This window comes from Athene noctua, chromosome 7, assembly GCF_965140245.1.
Source record: "Athene noctua chromosome 7, bAthNoc1.hap1.1, whole genome shotgun sequence".
Classification (NCBI taxonomy): Eukaryota; Metazoa; Chordata; class Aves; order Strigiformes; family Strigidae; genus Athene; species Athene noctua.
Window position 1 is genome coordinate 6138951 of NC_134043.1, and position 16468 is coordinate 6155418.

At 36.7% G+C, this 16468-nt stretch overlaps 1 protein-coding gene across 1 annotated transcript in view; it reads left to right on the top strand.

The window, feature by feature from the left end:
• The window catches only part of LRP1B (LDL receptor related protein 1B), a 370405-nt gene that overhangs the window by 166028 nt on the left and 187909 nt on the right, over window positions 1-16468 (top strand). The window contains exons 30-32 of the mRNA XM_074910092.1: window positions 9129-9269; window positions 11423-11548; window positions 13468-13599. Coding sequence (XP_074766193.1) covers window positions 9129-9269; window positions 11423-11548; window positions 13468-13599 — 399 coding nt within the window. The remainder of the gene's footprint in view (window positions 1-9128; window positions 9270-11422; window positions 11549-13467; window positions 13600-16468) is intronic.

Consider the following 16468-nt stretch of genomic DNA (forward strand, 5'->3'; position numbering starts at 1 on the left):
TGTCAGGATTTGCACGAGCTGTCTCATTTAATTCCCCATACTTCTTTCCAAAATTTGTAGTGCATCATAGAAAGCCTCCGTGAAAAGAAGAATAAATACTAGTTCAGTAAGTCTTTTAAATGTTTATCCAGGTGTCATGTCAGCAAGAATGGAAGAGGAAGATAATTATTTTGAAGTGTATTTTGAGTATTTACTTGTTATTTGTCATGATTTGTCCTTCTTAACAGAATAGGTGGTACAGGAAACTACTCAACCTCCGTGTTCACAGTCAGGTACTTCAAGAACTAGTAGCAAGCTTATGCTGTGATGATTTCTGTTTCTTCTGTCGTGAAGGGAGAATAACTCCTATGATCTGACTTGTCTGACACCACTGATGGAAATTATCTAAATACTGTTAACTATATATGAAAGCAGCAATAGTCTCATTTAGTCTCTTGGCAAAAGAATATGTAAACTTGGTTATTTGGGGGGTTTGTTGTTTTCCTTTCCCTAAAGAGACAGGCAAGTAAGCAAATTGCAGTTTTGGGAAGCTGTCAAAACCATAGTCAAGCATAGCATTTTGAACAAAACTCTAAAGAAGTGTCTCAAAGAGTCTGATCACTTCTTTGAAGTGAATGATAAAAAACACCAGATCTATATGTGTGTTTCCTTCCTGTGCTTCAGTCTTAAAAAAAATATAAATAAAAAAAATGGATGTGTTTCGATGTGTAAATCAGTAAGCTCTAGTATACTATGCACAAGACAGAAGTCACTAGCAAAATTATTTAATGGGCCATTCTGATTCATGGTCAAATAGAAGGTCTGAAGACTGAAATCACTTCTCCACATACAGGCATTTCATTGAAAAAGTTAACCTAAACCTTTAGGATAGATAAGTTGTTATTGTGGGTCATAATCTCACAGTAAAAAAAAAAAAATGTTGATGATGCTAAACTCGCAGTTATACAGATTTGCCCCTTTTAATTATTTCCTTTAAGATGTTTAAAAGATACATAACTATTTGGAGAAAAAAAAAAGTTCATACTTTTTTCTTCATGTAGAACATTGCTGCGAGATTGTATTTCACAGTAATTAATACTTTAAATGTAGTCATGTATTAAATGTTAACTCACTGCGAAGCAGTAGTTTGTTAGTAACCTGAGCATGTCATAGTGTCCAAATCCAGGTCTAAGGTAATATGGTCAAATCTAAGTTGAAGGTAACATGGTATTAAAATGTTAGGTAGTTCAGGTTTTTTTTAAAAGTTACTTTTCGAAAAGAACGAGAGTAGAGGGGAGTTTCTTGCACTTGTTTTCATACCATTTTGTTAACTCAGAGAATATAACAAAGATGGGTCCACAAAACTTTGTTTACTGAGACTTCCTAGAAGGCTAGTACCAAAATTACATTTTATTTGACTCATTAACTTTTATTAACAAAATAGGTTAAATTTCTTTATAGTAAAGTAATATAGGAAAAATACAGGTTGTGGATCCTCAGAAGTATAATTTTAAATCCATAGAATCGTCGAATGTCAGGCTGAAAGGGACCTCAAGGATCATTTGGTCCAACCTTTCTTGGCAAAAGCACGGCCTGGACAGGGTGACCCAGCACCCTTCCAGCTGAATTTTAAGTGTCCGCTGTTGTAGAATCCACCACTTCCCCGGGGAGATTATCCCAGTGGCTGATTGTTCTCATTGTGGAAATTTTCCCTCTTGTGTCCAGTCAGAATCTCCCCAGGAGTAACCTGTGCCCATTACCCCTCATCTTTTCCATGTGACTCCCTGTACAAAGGGAGTCTCCATCTTCTTTGTACCCGCCCTTTAAATACTGGAACACGGTGATAAGGTCTCCCCAAGCCGTCTCCTCTCAAGGCTGAACAAACCCAGGTCTCTCAGCCTTTCCTCCCACGGATGCCCAGTCCCTTGATCACCTTTGTGGCCCTTCTCTGGGCCCTCTCCAGCCCATCCACATCTTTTTTGTATAGTGGGACCAAAACTGAACACAGGATTCCAGGTGGGGCCTGACAAGGGCTGAGTAGAGCGGGACAATGACTTCTTTATCTCTGCTGGGGATGCCCTTGTTGATGCAGCCCAGCAACTCGTTGGCTTTCTTTGCTGCAGCAACAGCCCTATTCAATCCTGTTGATCTTCTTGTCCACCAGGACACCCAGGTCCCTTTCCATAGAGCTGCTCCTGAGCTGGGTAGATCCCAGTCTCTGCTGCACTTCTAGATTATGTTTCGCTGCAAGATCTTTAAATTGTCCTTGTAGAACTTCATAAAGTTCTTGTTAGCCCACTCCTCCAGCCTATCCAGATTGGTATTGTCAGCAAGCTTCATCAGGCAACACGTGATGCCATCACCCAGGTCACTTATGAAGAGATTAAACAGATTGGGCCCAGTATCAGTCCCCGGGGGACCCACTTGTGACAGGTTGACAGTTGAGAAGCCCATGCTCTAGGTGCGGCCTGTCTGCCAGCCCCACACCCACCGCACAGACCCCTTGTCTAGACCATAAAGCATCAGATTCTCTAGGAGGAGGCTGAGGGTAACTGTATTGAAAGCCTTGAAGAAATCCATGCAGACTGTCCACCGCTCACCCCACATCAACCGAGCAGGTTACTTTGTCATAGAACATCCAGTTTGTCAAGGACGATTTGTCCTCAGTGAATCCGTGCTGCCTTTTCCCAATCACGTGTTTCATTTGACCTTTAATAGGCACCAGGAGGATTCGTTTCATATTTTCCCAGGGACTGAAGCAAGCCTGATGGGCACAGCATTTTCTGGATCCTTCTTTAAGCCCTTCTGGTACATGAGGGTGACATTGGCCTTCTTCCAGTCCTCTGGGATTTCCCCTGGTCTTCACAACTTCTCAAAAATTATGGAACGTGGCCTTGTAATGATGTCAGTCAGCTCTCTTAACAACCTTGGTTGGATAACATCAGGGCCCATCGATTTGTAGGAATCAAGCTCCTGTAACAGTTCACGTTCCAACTCTTCCTTCACTGATGGTGGGTCTGTGTTTGCATCGACCTGGATTTTTGTTCCCAAGGCCTGGGGCCCAACAGTGCTGGTAAAGACAAAGGTGAAGAAAATGTTGAGAACCTCTGACTTTTCAATGTTGTTGCTGACTAATTCACCTTTCCTGTTTAAAAGCAGGCCAATATTTTTCTTCTGTTTCTGCATGATGCTACATGCCCGAAGAACCCTTTCTTGTAGTTTTTGACATCTCTGGCTAATATCAATTTCAAAAGCTGAGCTTTTGCTTTTCTAACTGCATCTCTGCATGCCCTGGCAGTGCCCTTGTAGTTCTCAACAGGTATTCTGCTTTTTCATCTCTGGTATGTTTTCCTTCTGAAACTTCTTTTCTGAAATGGTGAGCTGCAGAGTGGTAACCACTCACTAAGGTGAATGACTTGACTAAGTCTAGAGAAACTGATAACCCACAATGAGTTAGAAGGAAGTCATTGTACTTTTTGAGTCTTGTGAAGAGAGTGAGGACTAATGTCAGAAGATTGACAAATCAGCAGATGGGCTATGATTTCTGTGTCAGTGTTTGGCCATTAGTTCACTGAAGTCTGAGTTTGATATCAAAGCTGTTTAAAATTATATTCTGATTCATTGGGATGTAGAGCCTAGTTTTCATTTTTTTCATGATTGCTTAGTTATTGATTGTAATTTATTTTTAATGAAAAATGTGTTTTAGCATTACAAGTAACTTTGCTCACTTGTGAAAATGGATTTCTTCCCTAGAGCAAAGCCAGTAGAATTTCCATATATAACTAGACATTTTAATTTAGGATTTTCTATGGAAGTAGCCTCAAATCAGCAGTTGTTACGGCAAAAGTGGAACTGGTGAAAACTGCTTTCATGTTTCCCAAATCTTAATAACACAGTACCTTCAGCTTCTCGCTATAACCTTCTCTCCATAATATCTTGTCATGGTTTAATCCCAACCAGCAGCTAAGCACCACGCAACCACTCACTTGCTTCCCCCCAGTGGAACTGAGGAGAGAATCCGAAAAAAGGTAAAACCTGTGGGTTGAAATTAAGACAGTTTAATAGGTCAAAAAAGGAAGGAAAAATAATAATAAAGAAAAGATATTAAAAAAAAAATCAAGTGGTGCACAATACAATTGCTCAGCACCCACTGACCGGTGCCCAGCCAGACCCCGAGCAGTGGGCCATCACCCCCCAACCAACTTTTCTCCTAGTTTATATGCTGAGCATGATGCCATGTGGTATGGACTATCCCTGTGGCCGGTTGGGGTCAGCTGTCCTGGCTGTGTCCATTCCCAACTCCTTGTGCACCCTCAGCCTCCTCACTGTCAGGGCAGCATGAGAAACTGAAAAGTCCTTGACTTATTGCTGAGTACTGCTTACACTAACTAAAACGTCAGTGTGTTATCAACATTATTCTCATCCTAAATCCAAAACACAGCACTATGCCAGCTACTAGGAAGAAAAATAACTCTATCCCAGCCAAAATCAGGGAAATATCTACACCTTATTCTATGCCAGCTACATCATGACCATGTCTCTCGCTTTCCAGTACATCCTAATTAATCACCACCACCTTTTCTGTCTCTTCATATATACACACAGGTGTCATTCCCTTAGTCTCAGGACTTTCCCTCTAAAATGTCAGCACTGGCAGTTGGAGCACCAGGAGGAGCTGTGCTTCAGTACCAACCACTTCCAAAGCCGCTCAAACCCCTTCATATGCTGTCAATATCTCTTTTTTAGTTGGAGTATAGTGGGTCTTGGATCCTCTGTTCAGGGGTGAAGTTCCAAAACATTGGAGGTTCCCCCTGTCTAGGTACTTGCCAACACTATCCCACACACCCTGACACTCCTCGCTATCCACCCTCAGGGCAGATCTCTGGATGGTGTTCTTAAAGAGTGATTTAACCTTAAACAAGTCCTGAAATACATTCAGAAGTTGTAGGAATAGGAGCATGCTGGTTTGAATATCCCCAGGATGTTCAAAATTCTCAAGAGCTATTGTAACTAGCCTGAAGGAGAAGGGGAATGTGAAGAAGCGGGGGAAATTGTCAAACACACCCCCCTCGTCTCCCCCATAGATGAGCTCTCCGAGGAGAAAATGTAAAAAGTGTAATTATTAATAGTTTCTGAGAGATGGTTCCCGAAGTACAGAGATGATAGTAATGCTGAGTACAAATACCAGATTAGTTTCACAACCAGTAATTTTATCATATCATAAGCCAGTGTTACACAGTACAGCAAAATGATAACCTTAATCCAGCCCCCAGAGATGATAAACAGCACAACAGGGAACACATACAGCAAGTAAGGTGTTACAAAACACAACCCTGAGATCAAGCACAACAACTCTGAGAGCCAATAAGTCAATATTGTGACCAGCAACTATTAAAGTAATATAATGAATGGTTATAACAAATTTGTTTGAAGATGCTCTGGTCAGATCTGTCCTTATCTCAACCCTTTGTGCCCCACGTTGGGCACCAAAAAGGACTGTCATGGTATAAACCCAGCCAGCAACTAAGCACCATGCAGCCGCTTGCTCACTCCTCCCTGGTGGAATGTAGGAGAGAACTGGAAAAAAGGTGAGACTTAGGGGTTGAAATAAAGAGAATTTAATAGGACAGGAAAGGAAGGGAAAAAAATAATAGTAATAAGAGAGTATACAGAACAAGTGACACAATGCAGTTTCTCACCACCTGCTGACCGACGCACAGCCAGACCCCAAGCAGTGGGCTGCCACTCCCCAGCCAACTTTCCCCCTAGTTTATACACTGAGCATGATGCTGTATGGTGTGGACTATCCCTGTGGCCAGTTGGGGTCAGCTGTCCCAGCTGTGTCCCCTCCCAACTCCTTATGCACCCTCAGCCTCCTCACTGGCAGGGCAGCATGAGAAGCTGAAAAGTCATATAAACACCACTTAGCAACAACTCAAAACATCAGTGTGTTATCAACAGTATTGTCATCCTAAATCCAAAACAGTACTATATCAGCTACTAGGAAGAAAACTAACTCTATCCCAGCCAAAATCAGGACATGCCTCCCGTGCAGTACCCCACATCTTTCATCCTAAGGTTTCATCCCAGTTTCTCTCCTGCTCCTCTGCGCAATAGATGTCTCACTTGTAGAGCCTACCCCCATTCACAATTCCACAATTTTCTATCACAATACCCCATTTTCCTCACGTATTCCTTAGATTTCTCCCCTTTTTTCTCTCCACTCTATTCCCCATCTTCTTTGTGTCAAAACAAAGCACAGGCTGTTGCCACTCTGGAGCTACACACGAAGTGATATGCTGGCCAGCACATGTGCTGCGTGGCCATCTGGCTGCCAGCAAACTGAAGGGATTCAACCAGTCAATCACTCTGCTATTTTGCAGTGTGCTGGGGCTCAGATTTTGTATGGGGTGGCTTGTGAGTTCATCAAGGAAGTATGGCATATGTGTGTTCTTGGTTTCACTTCAAAAGGAAATCTGTATTTTGACAAAGGTTCTGTTAGCTCTGTGCATTGGTTTTCTTACCGTTTTGAATAGTTATTGAAAGCTAGCAGAAGTGTCTCATGCCTTTACTGTGAAAAGTAGAATACAGGATGCTGTTCCTCTTAAACTTGACAGAAATAGCTGGCAGTGGTCTGCATTGGATTTGTTTATCTACAACTAGGAACATCAGGAAGTTCTTCACTGAAATAATGCTTGTATGCAATGTCTGAAGGATGACATTAAGAGTTAGCATTGGCTAAGTGTTTTCTGTATGTTCGGTATGCTCTGTGTTTCAGTCTCCTCCAGACAGGAAAGGACTGATTTGCTTTGCTTCCAGCAACCATTGAGACTGATGAATAATGGGAACAAGCTGGCTGAAATTAATTATGATAAAAATGAAAAGATTATGTTATAAGGGAAACAGCTGAAGGACTTGACATTGGTTAGGTAAGGAGCTCTTCACTGTGAACATTCAGTCGCTCTGAGTTAGCTGAGTTCTTGTTTTGGAAGCAAGTTTAAGTTCCCAAGTGTTTAATCTGTTAAAATTAGGCAGTAAACATCATTACTGTGTATATTATTCTTCTGGATCTGATAAAAGTTTGTTTGCCATTCAGAAATGCACTTCTGCAATTTCAATGCATTCTTTAGTTTCCTCTAAACTGAACCTTCTCCATATACCTCATGGAAGATAGTAATGTAGAATTTGTTAATTTGCACTAAACAAATTATTTCACCTTAAGTTTGCCATGCTGGTGCCTGCATATGTGAAATTTTAAGGTTGGGGTTTTTTTCTCTTTTGGCACATGGGAAGTGACAAAAGCACGTCATGGCTAATTTCAGTACTGTGGTTCTCAAGTTGTGATAAGGGTGAACACTCCTTGAGCAACCTTGATTTATGACACTTGATTATATTCCCTGACACTATGGCCGTTCTGAGTAGCGGCTTATAATTTCTGAAAGAAATTATAAGCCATACTATGGAGCTATTCCATCGTCACCCCAGTGTCTTCACTGAAACACCGACAGGACGTAGCTGTTGTAGAAAACAGTTGTATGATCTTGATGTCATCCTTCAGAACTACAGCAAAGCTAATGAATGTGGCCTTTTATATGCGTAAGGGTATAAAGAAATACCAAGAGAGTAAAGGGTTTTTCTATCATTCTTCTTATTTCCCCTCATTTTAACCTGTGCTGTCTTCCAAGCCTTAGCAACAGGCAATACAAATTTCCATGAGAGCTGCTGTGAAGTTTTTCAAAAGTGTATATTTACTATTCTTTTCTTCTATTTGCATTATTTCTTCTTGCTGTTTTTCCTGGTGTTTTTTTCTTTTTGCTTTGTGGTGGTTGTGACTTATACACCATTTGTACAATATCAAGTGATGACATGAAATGTGAAATATTCAAAACTTGGTAGGAATACCGCCCCAATACTGGTTTGAGGAAACGTAGTAAAGGCTAGTACCTGAAAGAAATTATAAGCCATCGACACTGAGGCATGTTACTAGCTTTCGTTAGATGAATAAAAGACTAATAAGCTCTTTAAGCAGCTCTTTCATTAATTCCAGCAGGTAATGAGTCAGTCTCAAAATGACAAACTGATAACACTAAGTGTTGTATATTTCTGAACAAATTTAAAGCAATTCTTAATGTTGGTATTTAAATTATGTTAATGGTGCTTCAGAAATTACATCTCTTCAGAAAAATGTAAGTGAAACGAAGTAGAGAATATTCATCTCACGTATACTTTTCAGTTTCAAGAAACTTCTTTTAAACTGCTTGTCTTCGTACACTGTTGTTTAAATTGTTTTGAAAGTGTCTTTATAATAATAATGACATTTGTATCTTAATTTATTTTTTAATAAAAATATACGTTCCACAGTAACCAATATTACCATAGCAGTATGACCAAACTTAATGTTTCTATCAACATGTCACTTAGAATCCTCTCTGAATTTAAGTGAAATCTGTATGACTAAAGTCCCCTGAAATCCAACCCTTGAAAAATATGTGGCATGTACTGCAATTGCACATCAAGTGAGAATTCTCTGTCATAAATTTTTCACAAGTCCGTCACACTCTGATTCAAGATTTCTGCATATGTGAATTGACAAGGATGGTTTGAAGTTTTATGCTAGTATGTGCATAGCTTGTCTCATTTTTTGTTATTTTAAATTCTTGTGCAATTATGATGAAAAAAATACTATCAATGTAAGTTGGTAATTTCAATCATTTAAGACAGTAACAATTATTTTTCTGGTAATTGTCATATTTCTTAATCTGGACACTTAAGTAATGAAAACCTGGAACCAGAGTTCCTGTTATTCTCAACGTGCATAATGAATGGATATAGCAAAGTTTGAGAACAAAACGTGTATTGTAGTATTACATGATCTGTGAATAATATTTTGTAACTTTCAGTTATAAATTGAGCATAACTAAGTTTTGCCACTTAAATAATATGTGAAAACCTATCACCTAAAGAGAAAAAAGTAAATTTATAAATCCAAAATTTCTGTTTTTAAAATCAAAAAATGACTTTGTTCCTTGAGCAATTTTCCTTAACATTGATCTGAAAATTAACCTCAAAAGCTTTTTCCCACCTTAGGTTTCAGACCTATATAATTTGTTATTGATCCTCTTAATCTTTAAAACTTTAAAATTTTACAGATAAAAAGCTTTGGTGGGCAGACCAGAATTTAGCTCAGATCGGTACATGTAACAAAAAAGATGGAAGAAACCCAACTGTCCTGCGAAACAAAACTTCAGGTGTTGTACATATGAAAGTGTATGATAAAGCAGCACAGCAAGGTATGTTAAATGTTAAGCATATTTAATCAACTTCTAAACTGCATAGTATCTTTTTCCATGTTATTCTCCAAACATCACTAGGACAAAAAAATACATATTTTATTGTAATTCAGTGATAAAATACTATAACATATTTTATTATTGAATAAATTACTGAATATAATAGGCTAACTGATTTAGCATATCTGCCTGATCTATTTTAATTTATCAAATGTTTTCTGAAGTTTACACTTAGTGAAGTCTAAAGTTCTTTCAGATAATCTGTTTAAAATTTTTAGTCAAAAAAGAAATCAGTGTGTGAACCTCACCTCAAATTATTTAATTTTTCAGTAGGTGGAAGTATTATGAGAGAATCCATTAATATTTGTTATAATAAAGTTGGATTCATCTAAATTGACAGAAGTGACAGTAGTGTAAATCAAAAATGAGACAGCAGAAAAATGGGGGAATATTTCTAATACTGCCAAAACTTAGTTGGCCAAGTGTGAGCTAAGATAATATGAAAAAGTGTAATTTGGGGTCATGCACATAGTTTTATGAATTTGGAGATCAAAGATGAAAACTTTTGGGAGATTCTTTAGAGAAAGATTATTTCTGATTCCAGCTACTGAAAGTGATGAGGATGGGATTTACGTGAAACAAATAATTTCATTTTACGGAGAAGCTTCCAAAAAAACCACAGGATGGTTTACTACAATAAGTAGTATATGTACGGAGTATTTATTCAGTTCCATATTGAGCACTCTGGGAACACTTGCCATTTTATCTGGTATAGGAAACACCAGAAGTGCTTCACCAGCCTGGCCCTTAGGTTTAAATGTGGTGGAACAGTAAGTAATAAAAACGTAGGCATTCGGTAATGTTTCTATCATTTTAAAAAGCTGGAACTCCTGACCGTGGAGACACACAGATAGCTTCATGAGTGCCCAAATGTGAGTGATATCTGGTGTCTGTGGCATTAATATGCATCTTCCATTGTACAGAAGTCAAGAAAGGGAACAGTTCTTTTTGTACTACTGAACTTTAGCTGTAACGAGAGCCCTTAAGTTATGTAGTGAAATGTCACCTTGCTGATACATATTTTGACAGAGAGCAGTGTCAAGGTTTTGGATATAAGAATCAAACACTGTAGATAGGATTCGGCTTTACACTTGCATGGCTTTTTTAAAAAATCTTTGCAGATTTCTGTGTGTCTTGCATTTCGTTGTAATCAAAGTGACATGAGAGCAAATGTAATATGAGGCACTTACAGATTTCTCTGTATACAAATCTGGCATCCTAGATTCTTATTTTGTACTGTAGAATTTGTACCTTTGAGGATACTTGATAATCAAACCTCACCTATCTTTTCCATTTGTATGGTTGGATCGTTAGAAAACATCTAGATGAAGAAATGCTTTCTGCTTCAAAATTAGGAATGCAAAAAAAATGTTACAAGTAGCTCTCTGAATCATACGGTAACTTGTAATCAACTAATTCCGTTAGTGTTTTAGTAGACTTAAATGCTTCTTCATGAAGCGTCAAATTTCTGAGGTGTTTATTATATAATAAACATAATGTTTGTTATAAATCTTATTTAAAAGTGTTCATCTATTACTTAAAAGTAAATATTGTTTTAATTAAGATGTAGGAGCATAAATCTGTGAGATCACATTGGAATGTATCTTAAATATACTAAACAAATGCTGGTTGATGAAGATAACGAGGTTAATAATGAATTAATACAATATGATCAATGATTTACTCATGGTCTAGAATAAGATACACCTTCTAGACTACTGTCAGTGAGATTTCATCATTGCTACTCCAAACTTAATGTAGTATTTTCAGTTTTATCATATGCTTTTACTTTAAAATAGGCAGATTCTTCAGAAAACTGAGTTATTTAAAAAAAAACCAACAAAACACTATTCTGAGGAAAAAAGCACTATTCTAATTGTGCAGATAAAATACTGTAAGAGCAAAGCGTAGAAGAGTATCTAAATAGTAGTATAGCCTGAGATATTTTATGCATATTTCAATTTTTCAGATAATTTATCTGAACGAAATTTGGGTTTTGTAACATTAATAAATTGACGCCAACATTCATTTTTAGTCAGGATTGCACCGTGCTAATGTTGTTTCCTCTTGTCTCTTCTCCCGTCATGTAATAGGTAGCAACTCCTGTCAGTTAAACAATGGTGGATGCTCTCAGCTTTGTTTACCAACATCAGAAACCACTAGGACTTGTGTGTGTACAGTAGGCTACAACCTTCAAAAGAACCGCATGGCATGCAAAGGTAAAATGGCTTTCACTACTTATTGTAACTAACGTCAGTTTTATGGCAACACTGTAATGAGTAAATGAACTTTCTCTATTAATTTTAAGTTAAATAACTATAGTTGATATGCTTGATTAAAGCAGTAACAGAGTCATGTCTATTGTGGTTAGGAAAAAAATTTAGCATTTAATTTCTTTATTTAATTCTGAATATATTTTTGTGGAAACTCTGAGGAATGCTTTTTAATTTTTTAAAAAATATAGGCAGAAAAGCAGACCCTCTGAGCCATCATTAATAGCAGTGCATATTTGTTCAAGGTCATGTAACTTGTCTTTAATGTAAATTATAGGCTACAGTATCTGAAAAGTTGGGTATCTTTTCCCATTGTATTGCTCTTAATTTAAAGTAAGGCATGATTTTTTTTATTTTTTTTTTAATCTCTTGTGTATTTGAGCAGGAAAAAATCAAAACATAGCTTACATCCAAATCTTACTTTTTTTGCCTGAATAATACAAACCAGCCTTATGGTCAAGGTGCCTTAGAACTGTATAAATTTAATACTGTTCATTCCTATGAGGGATTGCTACCTCATCTAGTAAATAGTAGAGTATACATGAAAGCAGAACTAAGCAACATAAATGTGTCTTCAGTGCTTTTCATATGTGACAATAACATGTTCTTAACATTCTTTATTTTTTTTAAATACTCAGTTTTGCAATTACTTTTTCAGATATTTATAACTTTCAATTGCGGGTTAAGGTAAAACTGTTGGATGCTATGTATTTAAAATGTATCCCTCCTTTATGTCTAGATACACTTCTTTCTATATTATAACAGTTTTTTATGATTAAATTTTCCTTCAATTAAAAAGAGGTCATGAGACAAAAGCATTTTTATTCTCTCTTGAACTTTTATCTCTGTCAGGAGAAAACGTATTATTCTGTACATAAATACTTGTTTAGCATTGCTCTTTTAATTTTCTAGCTAGATTTCTCCTTGTTTTGAAGAAAATTTTGTAATTATCTACCTGAAACGTTTTAGTCTACATTCTTAGGGACAACTACTAGCTAGATTTTTGGAAAAAAAAAATAATTTTCAAAGAAATAGTGTGAAGAAAAAGGAACTTTGTTATGTACAGTAGATAAACTGCTTCAATAATGTGAGTTATGTATCATCATGCTTTGTGATTTCCCTTAAATTTAGAAGTGTTCTGATATTTGACCAGATTAGGGCAACAAAGTATTTGTTCTAATTTTGGTTGTCAACAATTAGGTGTGATTCATCTCAAGTGGGAATGACTGCATAACAAGACCTCTACACAGTAGAATTTCTTCCTACTTAATAGAAATAGGTACACCTGGAGTATGATTAATCTAACACAAAAGTAGACATTTAAAATTTAAAATTAATCAACTGCATTGTTCAGTAAAACCATGTATTTCTATTGTCTGTAAAGGAAGTGTGCATGACTGCGTGAGGTGGGATGAGTCCCATGCCTCTAAAGACAATGTACAGTCTCAGGTCCTGCTTTCCACAAGTTCCTTAAAATTGTTTCTTGCTGAATATGTACAGAAAGTGTAACTGAAAATATTCTTAAATATTTTAAATAATATTCTTAAATTTCTCATAATTCAAACCACTTTCTTCTTAAGTTTTAATTTTCATTTCTACTGATTACTTAATTAAAAGGTTATGATTGAAATGGATCGTGATTCCCTTCTTTCTATAAGACTGAATTTATCATTTAATTAGAAATATACCATAATAATTAATGAATGTTTTTTTCAAAGAGATGGAGTTATTCTGGAAAACTATGGAATTGGAATTGTATTGGAAATGGATTGGAAAACTCAGTCTAGTGCTTGTTAATTCCTCAAGTCTTGTTAATTGGGAAAGTCTCTCCTTTGTTCTCACTGGCTATTTTATTTTTCCCATAGGTATTGAATCATTTCTTATGTATTCTGTTCATGAAGGAATTAGAGGAATTCCTCTTGATCCAACTGATAAAATGGATGCTTTAATGCCTATATCTGGAACTTCATTTGCTGTGGGCATAGACTTCCATGCAGGTAAATATGTATACTTTATTGTATGTGTGGTAAGTATTGTATCTGATTCTTATAAATTAAATAAACCCTCAGTTTTCAAACCTGCTAAGTAATTACAACTATCTTTAAGGGAAATATAGGTTGATTGTGTGTTATGGTGTTAACTTCTAGCTATTTATTATCAACAGTAAATAGGAAAAAATGTATTATGTATATGTAGATTACATTAGCAGCACTATCTGCTGTTTTTCAGTGGACTGAGAACTTGAGTAGGAGGCTGGTTGTTTTATGGAAAGTGGTCATAAATCTGTAGGAAAGCAGATTTCCTTAGTTCCTTTTTCATAGAAAAAAGCTTGTTCCTGTTATGATATTTTTTCCACTTAATTTTCTTAGTCCTATATATGCAGGTGGTTTTAACAGCTGAGTAGAACAGTTTTCTTCCTGTCCAGTAAAGCTCAGCCACTTCACTGCAGCGTACAAGCCAACTCTGTATCTGTTTCTTCCTTTTGGAAGTGGATTGTCTAACAGCCTGAAGAACAGGCATTTCTGTCTTGAGTATACTGTGCACCTTTCCACTGCAGCATGAACAGAACATTCAGCCTCGGAATCTGGCATTGAGAGTTCCTACGTTTTGGCTTAAGAATATGATAATGTATGCCTTCATATTAAAACCAGACCTTTTTCTGTTTGCTCTGACTACTTCATAACGCAAATATCACTAATCTTTTGTTAACAGGTTAAAAGGTAAATTCATTAAAGTGTTCTCTTCTTTTGGCCTGCCTTCTTCACTGATGCTCTTTGTACCTCCACTCTGCCTAGCAAAATGCCAGGTTCACTCAGCATTTTATAGCACCCTCATAATTGTATATTTTGATTTCAAATCAGTGATAACTACTGTTCAGAGCTTTTGTTATATCATAGGTATAGTTCAGTAACAGTCTACTGAGACATAAAAATCACTTAAAAGCTAATGCCTTTGTACATATCTCTTAGACGGGAAAGACTATGATACAGCTGATTTCATCTACTTATGGAAAGGTACAGTATGATAGAGAAGTGCTAGCTATGCATGTTTGTGACAGAGTCACAAGACTAAGACAATGCAATTGGGTTTTCCAGAGATTATATTTTTTATTATACCGTACTTACCTTAAAAAAAAAAACAAAACAAAACTGGTTTTTAATCACGTCTTGCAAGCTTTACAAAATTATTATATTTTATACAGAAATCTGAAAGTTGACCTTTTTGTTCTAGGATTTTATTGGGGATTTTGCATCGTGTGTTTTCTTTGGGTTTGGGATTGTTATTTTTTTTTTAGCATAGTCTACTTATGAGATATGCTAGTTTCTACTTTAGAGAGCTTTATTTGCAATCACTAGTCATTATCAAATTAATATTTTAGAAGAATAAGATAAACGTATTATTTTTAGCTTTTTGGAAAAATGAGATTTGAGGAAGGATGAAATTGAGTGAGATTCATCAACTTGTATAAAGATCAGTTACAGCACAAGGAACATGAATGCGATTGACAGTGACAAATGTATTGCCAAACATGAATGTAAATCTTCTGTAACAGTGAAATCACAAGGGGATGCTGTGTTACAAAAAGTTACAGTACAGCTTTCAACAGCATTTCAGCTTAAAAAGCAATTGTTTTTCTCATCATTTTGATGCTTTACCTTGAATTTTCTGAATTCATTCCTAAAACCTTTGCTCATCAAATGTGATTCAGAAGGCAAGTTGGAGGTACTTTCAGATTTCATCTTGGGTTTTTTTTCACTTAATGATTATTGCTTGCTTTATTTTTCTTAGTCTTGAAACATTCCCAAATTCTGATCTACTCTCGGTAATGTTTAGGTATGCAAAGTGGCTAAAATACATTAACATCATATAGCATATCATAGTTAAGACTTACGGCAGTATTTTTTTTTCCAGACATGAAAAAGCTAGAAGAAAAATGCACTGGTTTTCTTCCTCTGTCTTGATACTTCTAAATTCTCGTTAAAGAACTACAGGAGTAGTTTTGACCTTTGGGTTTTTTTAGAGGTCACCAGGGAGTGGGGTTGCCAGTGTTATTTAAGACATAGGTTTATAAAACTGAGCATGATCCTAGTAGCCTTTCATTTCTGTATTGTTAAAGATAATGCCATCGATTCTTTCCTGGTGCTGAAGACTTCTTCACAGTATGTCAGAGAAATGCCCATTGTTTTTTCCTTTCAACATTGTTCCAGGAAGCTCACCATAGTTTTTACCTTAGTGTCTGGTTTACACTTGTTGAAATCTTTCTTTCACATGGCAGGAGGTACTCGATACTTAAGCGTGATGTATTTGGATGAGAATCTGCATGACAGATCAGCACTAATGTATTTGAGATAACAAGAGCATTCTAAGTATTGAAGAAACTAGAACAACATGTTTATTGCAGAATGATGGTCTTCAGATTGAAGGGTAGAACTGTGTCTCCAAGACAGTGATCCTGTTCATTAGGAGACACTCCCTTAACTCCCACTTAGAGGGTATCAACTACTTAAGGAGTAGTAGCACTTCTGTCTTTTTAAAGTACAGCAATGAAGAGCGGTTACATTCATGTTTTCACTAGTGCCAAAAAGCCTCCATAAAGGTGAAGTAATAGTTAAAATTGTTGATAGTCTTGAAATAATACAGTATTATTGCTGAGTCCCTTTCAATTCTGCAGTATTTTGTCTCAGAAACAGTTTAAGATTTGCAAGATTTTGCCTCTGTGAAAAGCAGAGTCTTCATAGTCCCTCAGTGAGTTTTGCTGAACTTAGTGGTTGCTGGGAACCCAGAGGTGTTGTGTCATGTTTTTCCACACTTTTGTCTCCATTTTCTGTCTCCCTCTTACTCATTCTATCATTGTACCTGAAGGCA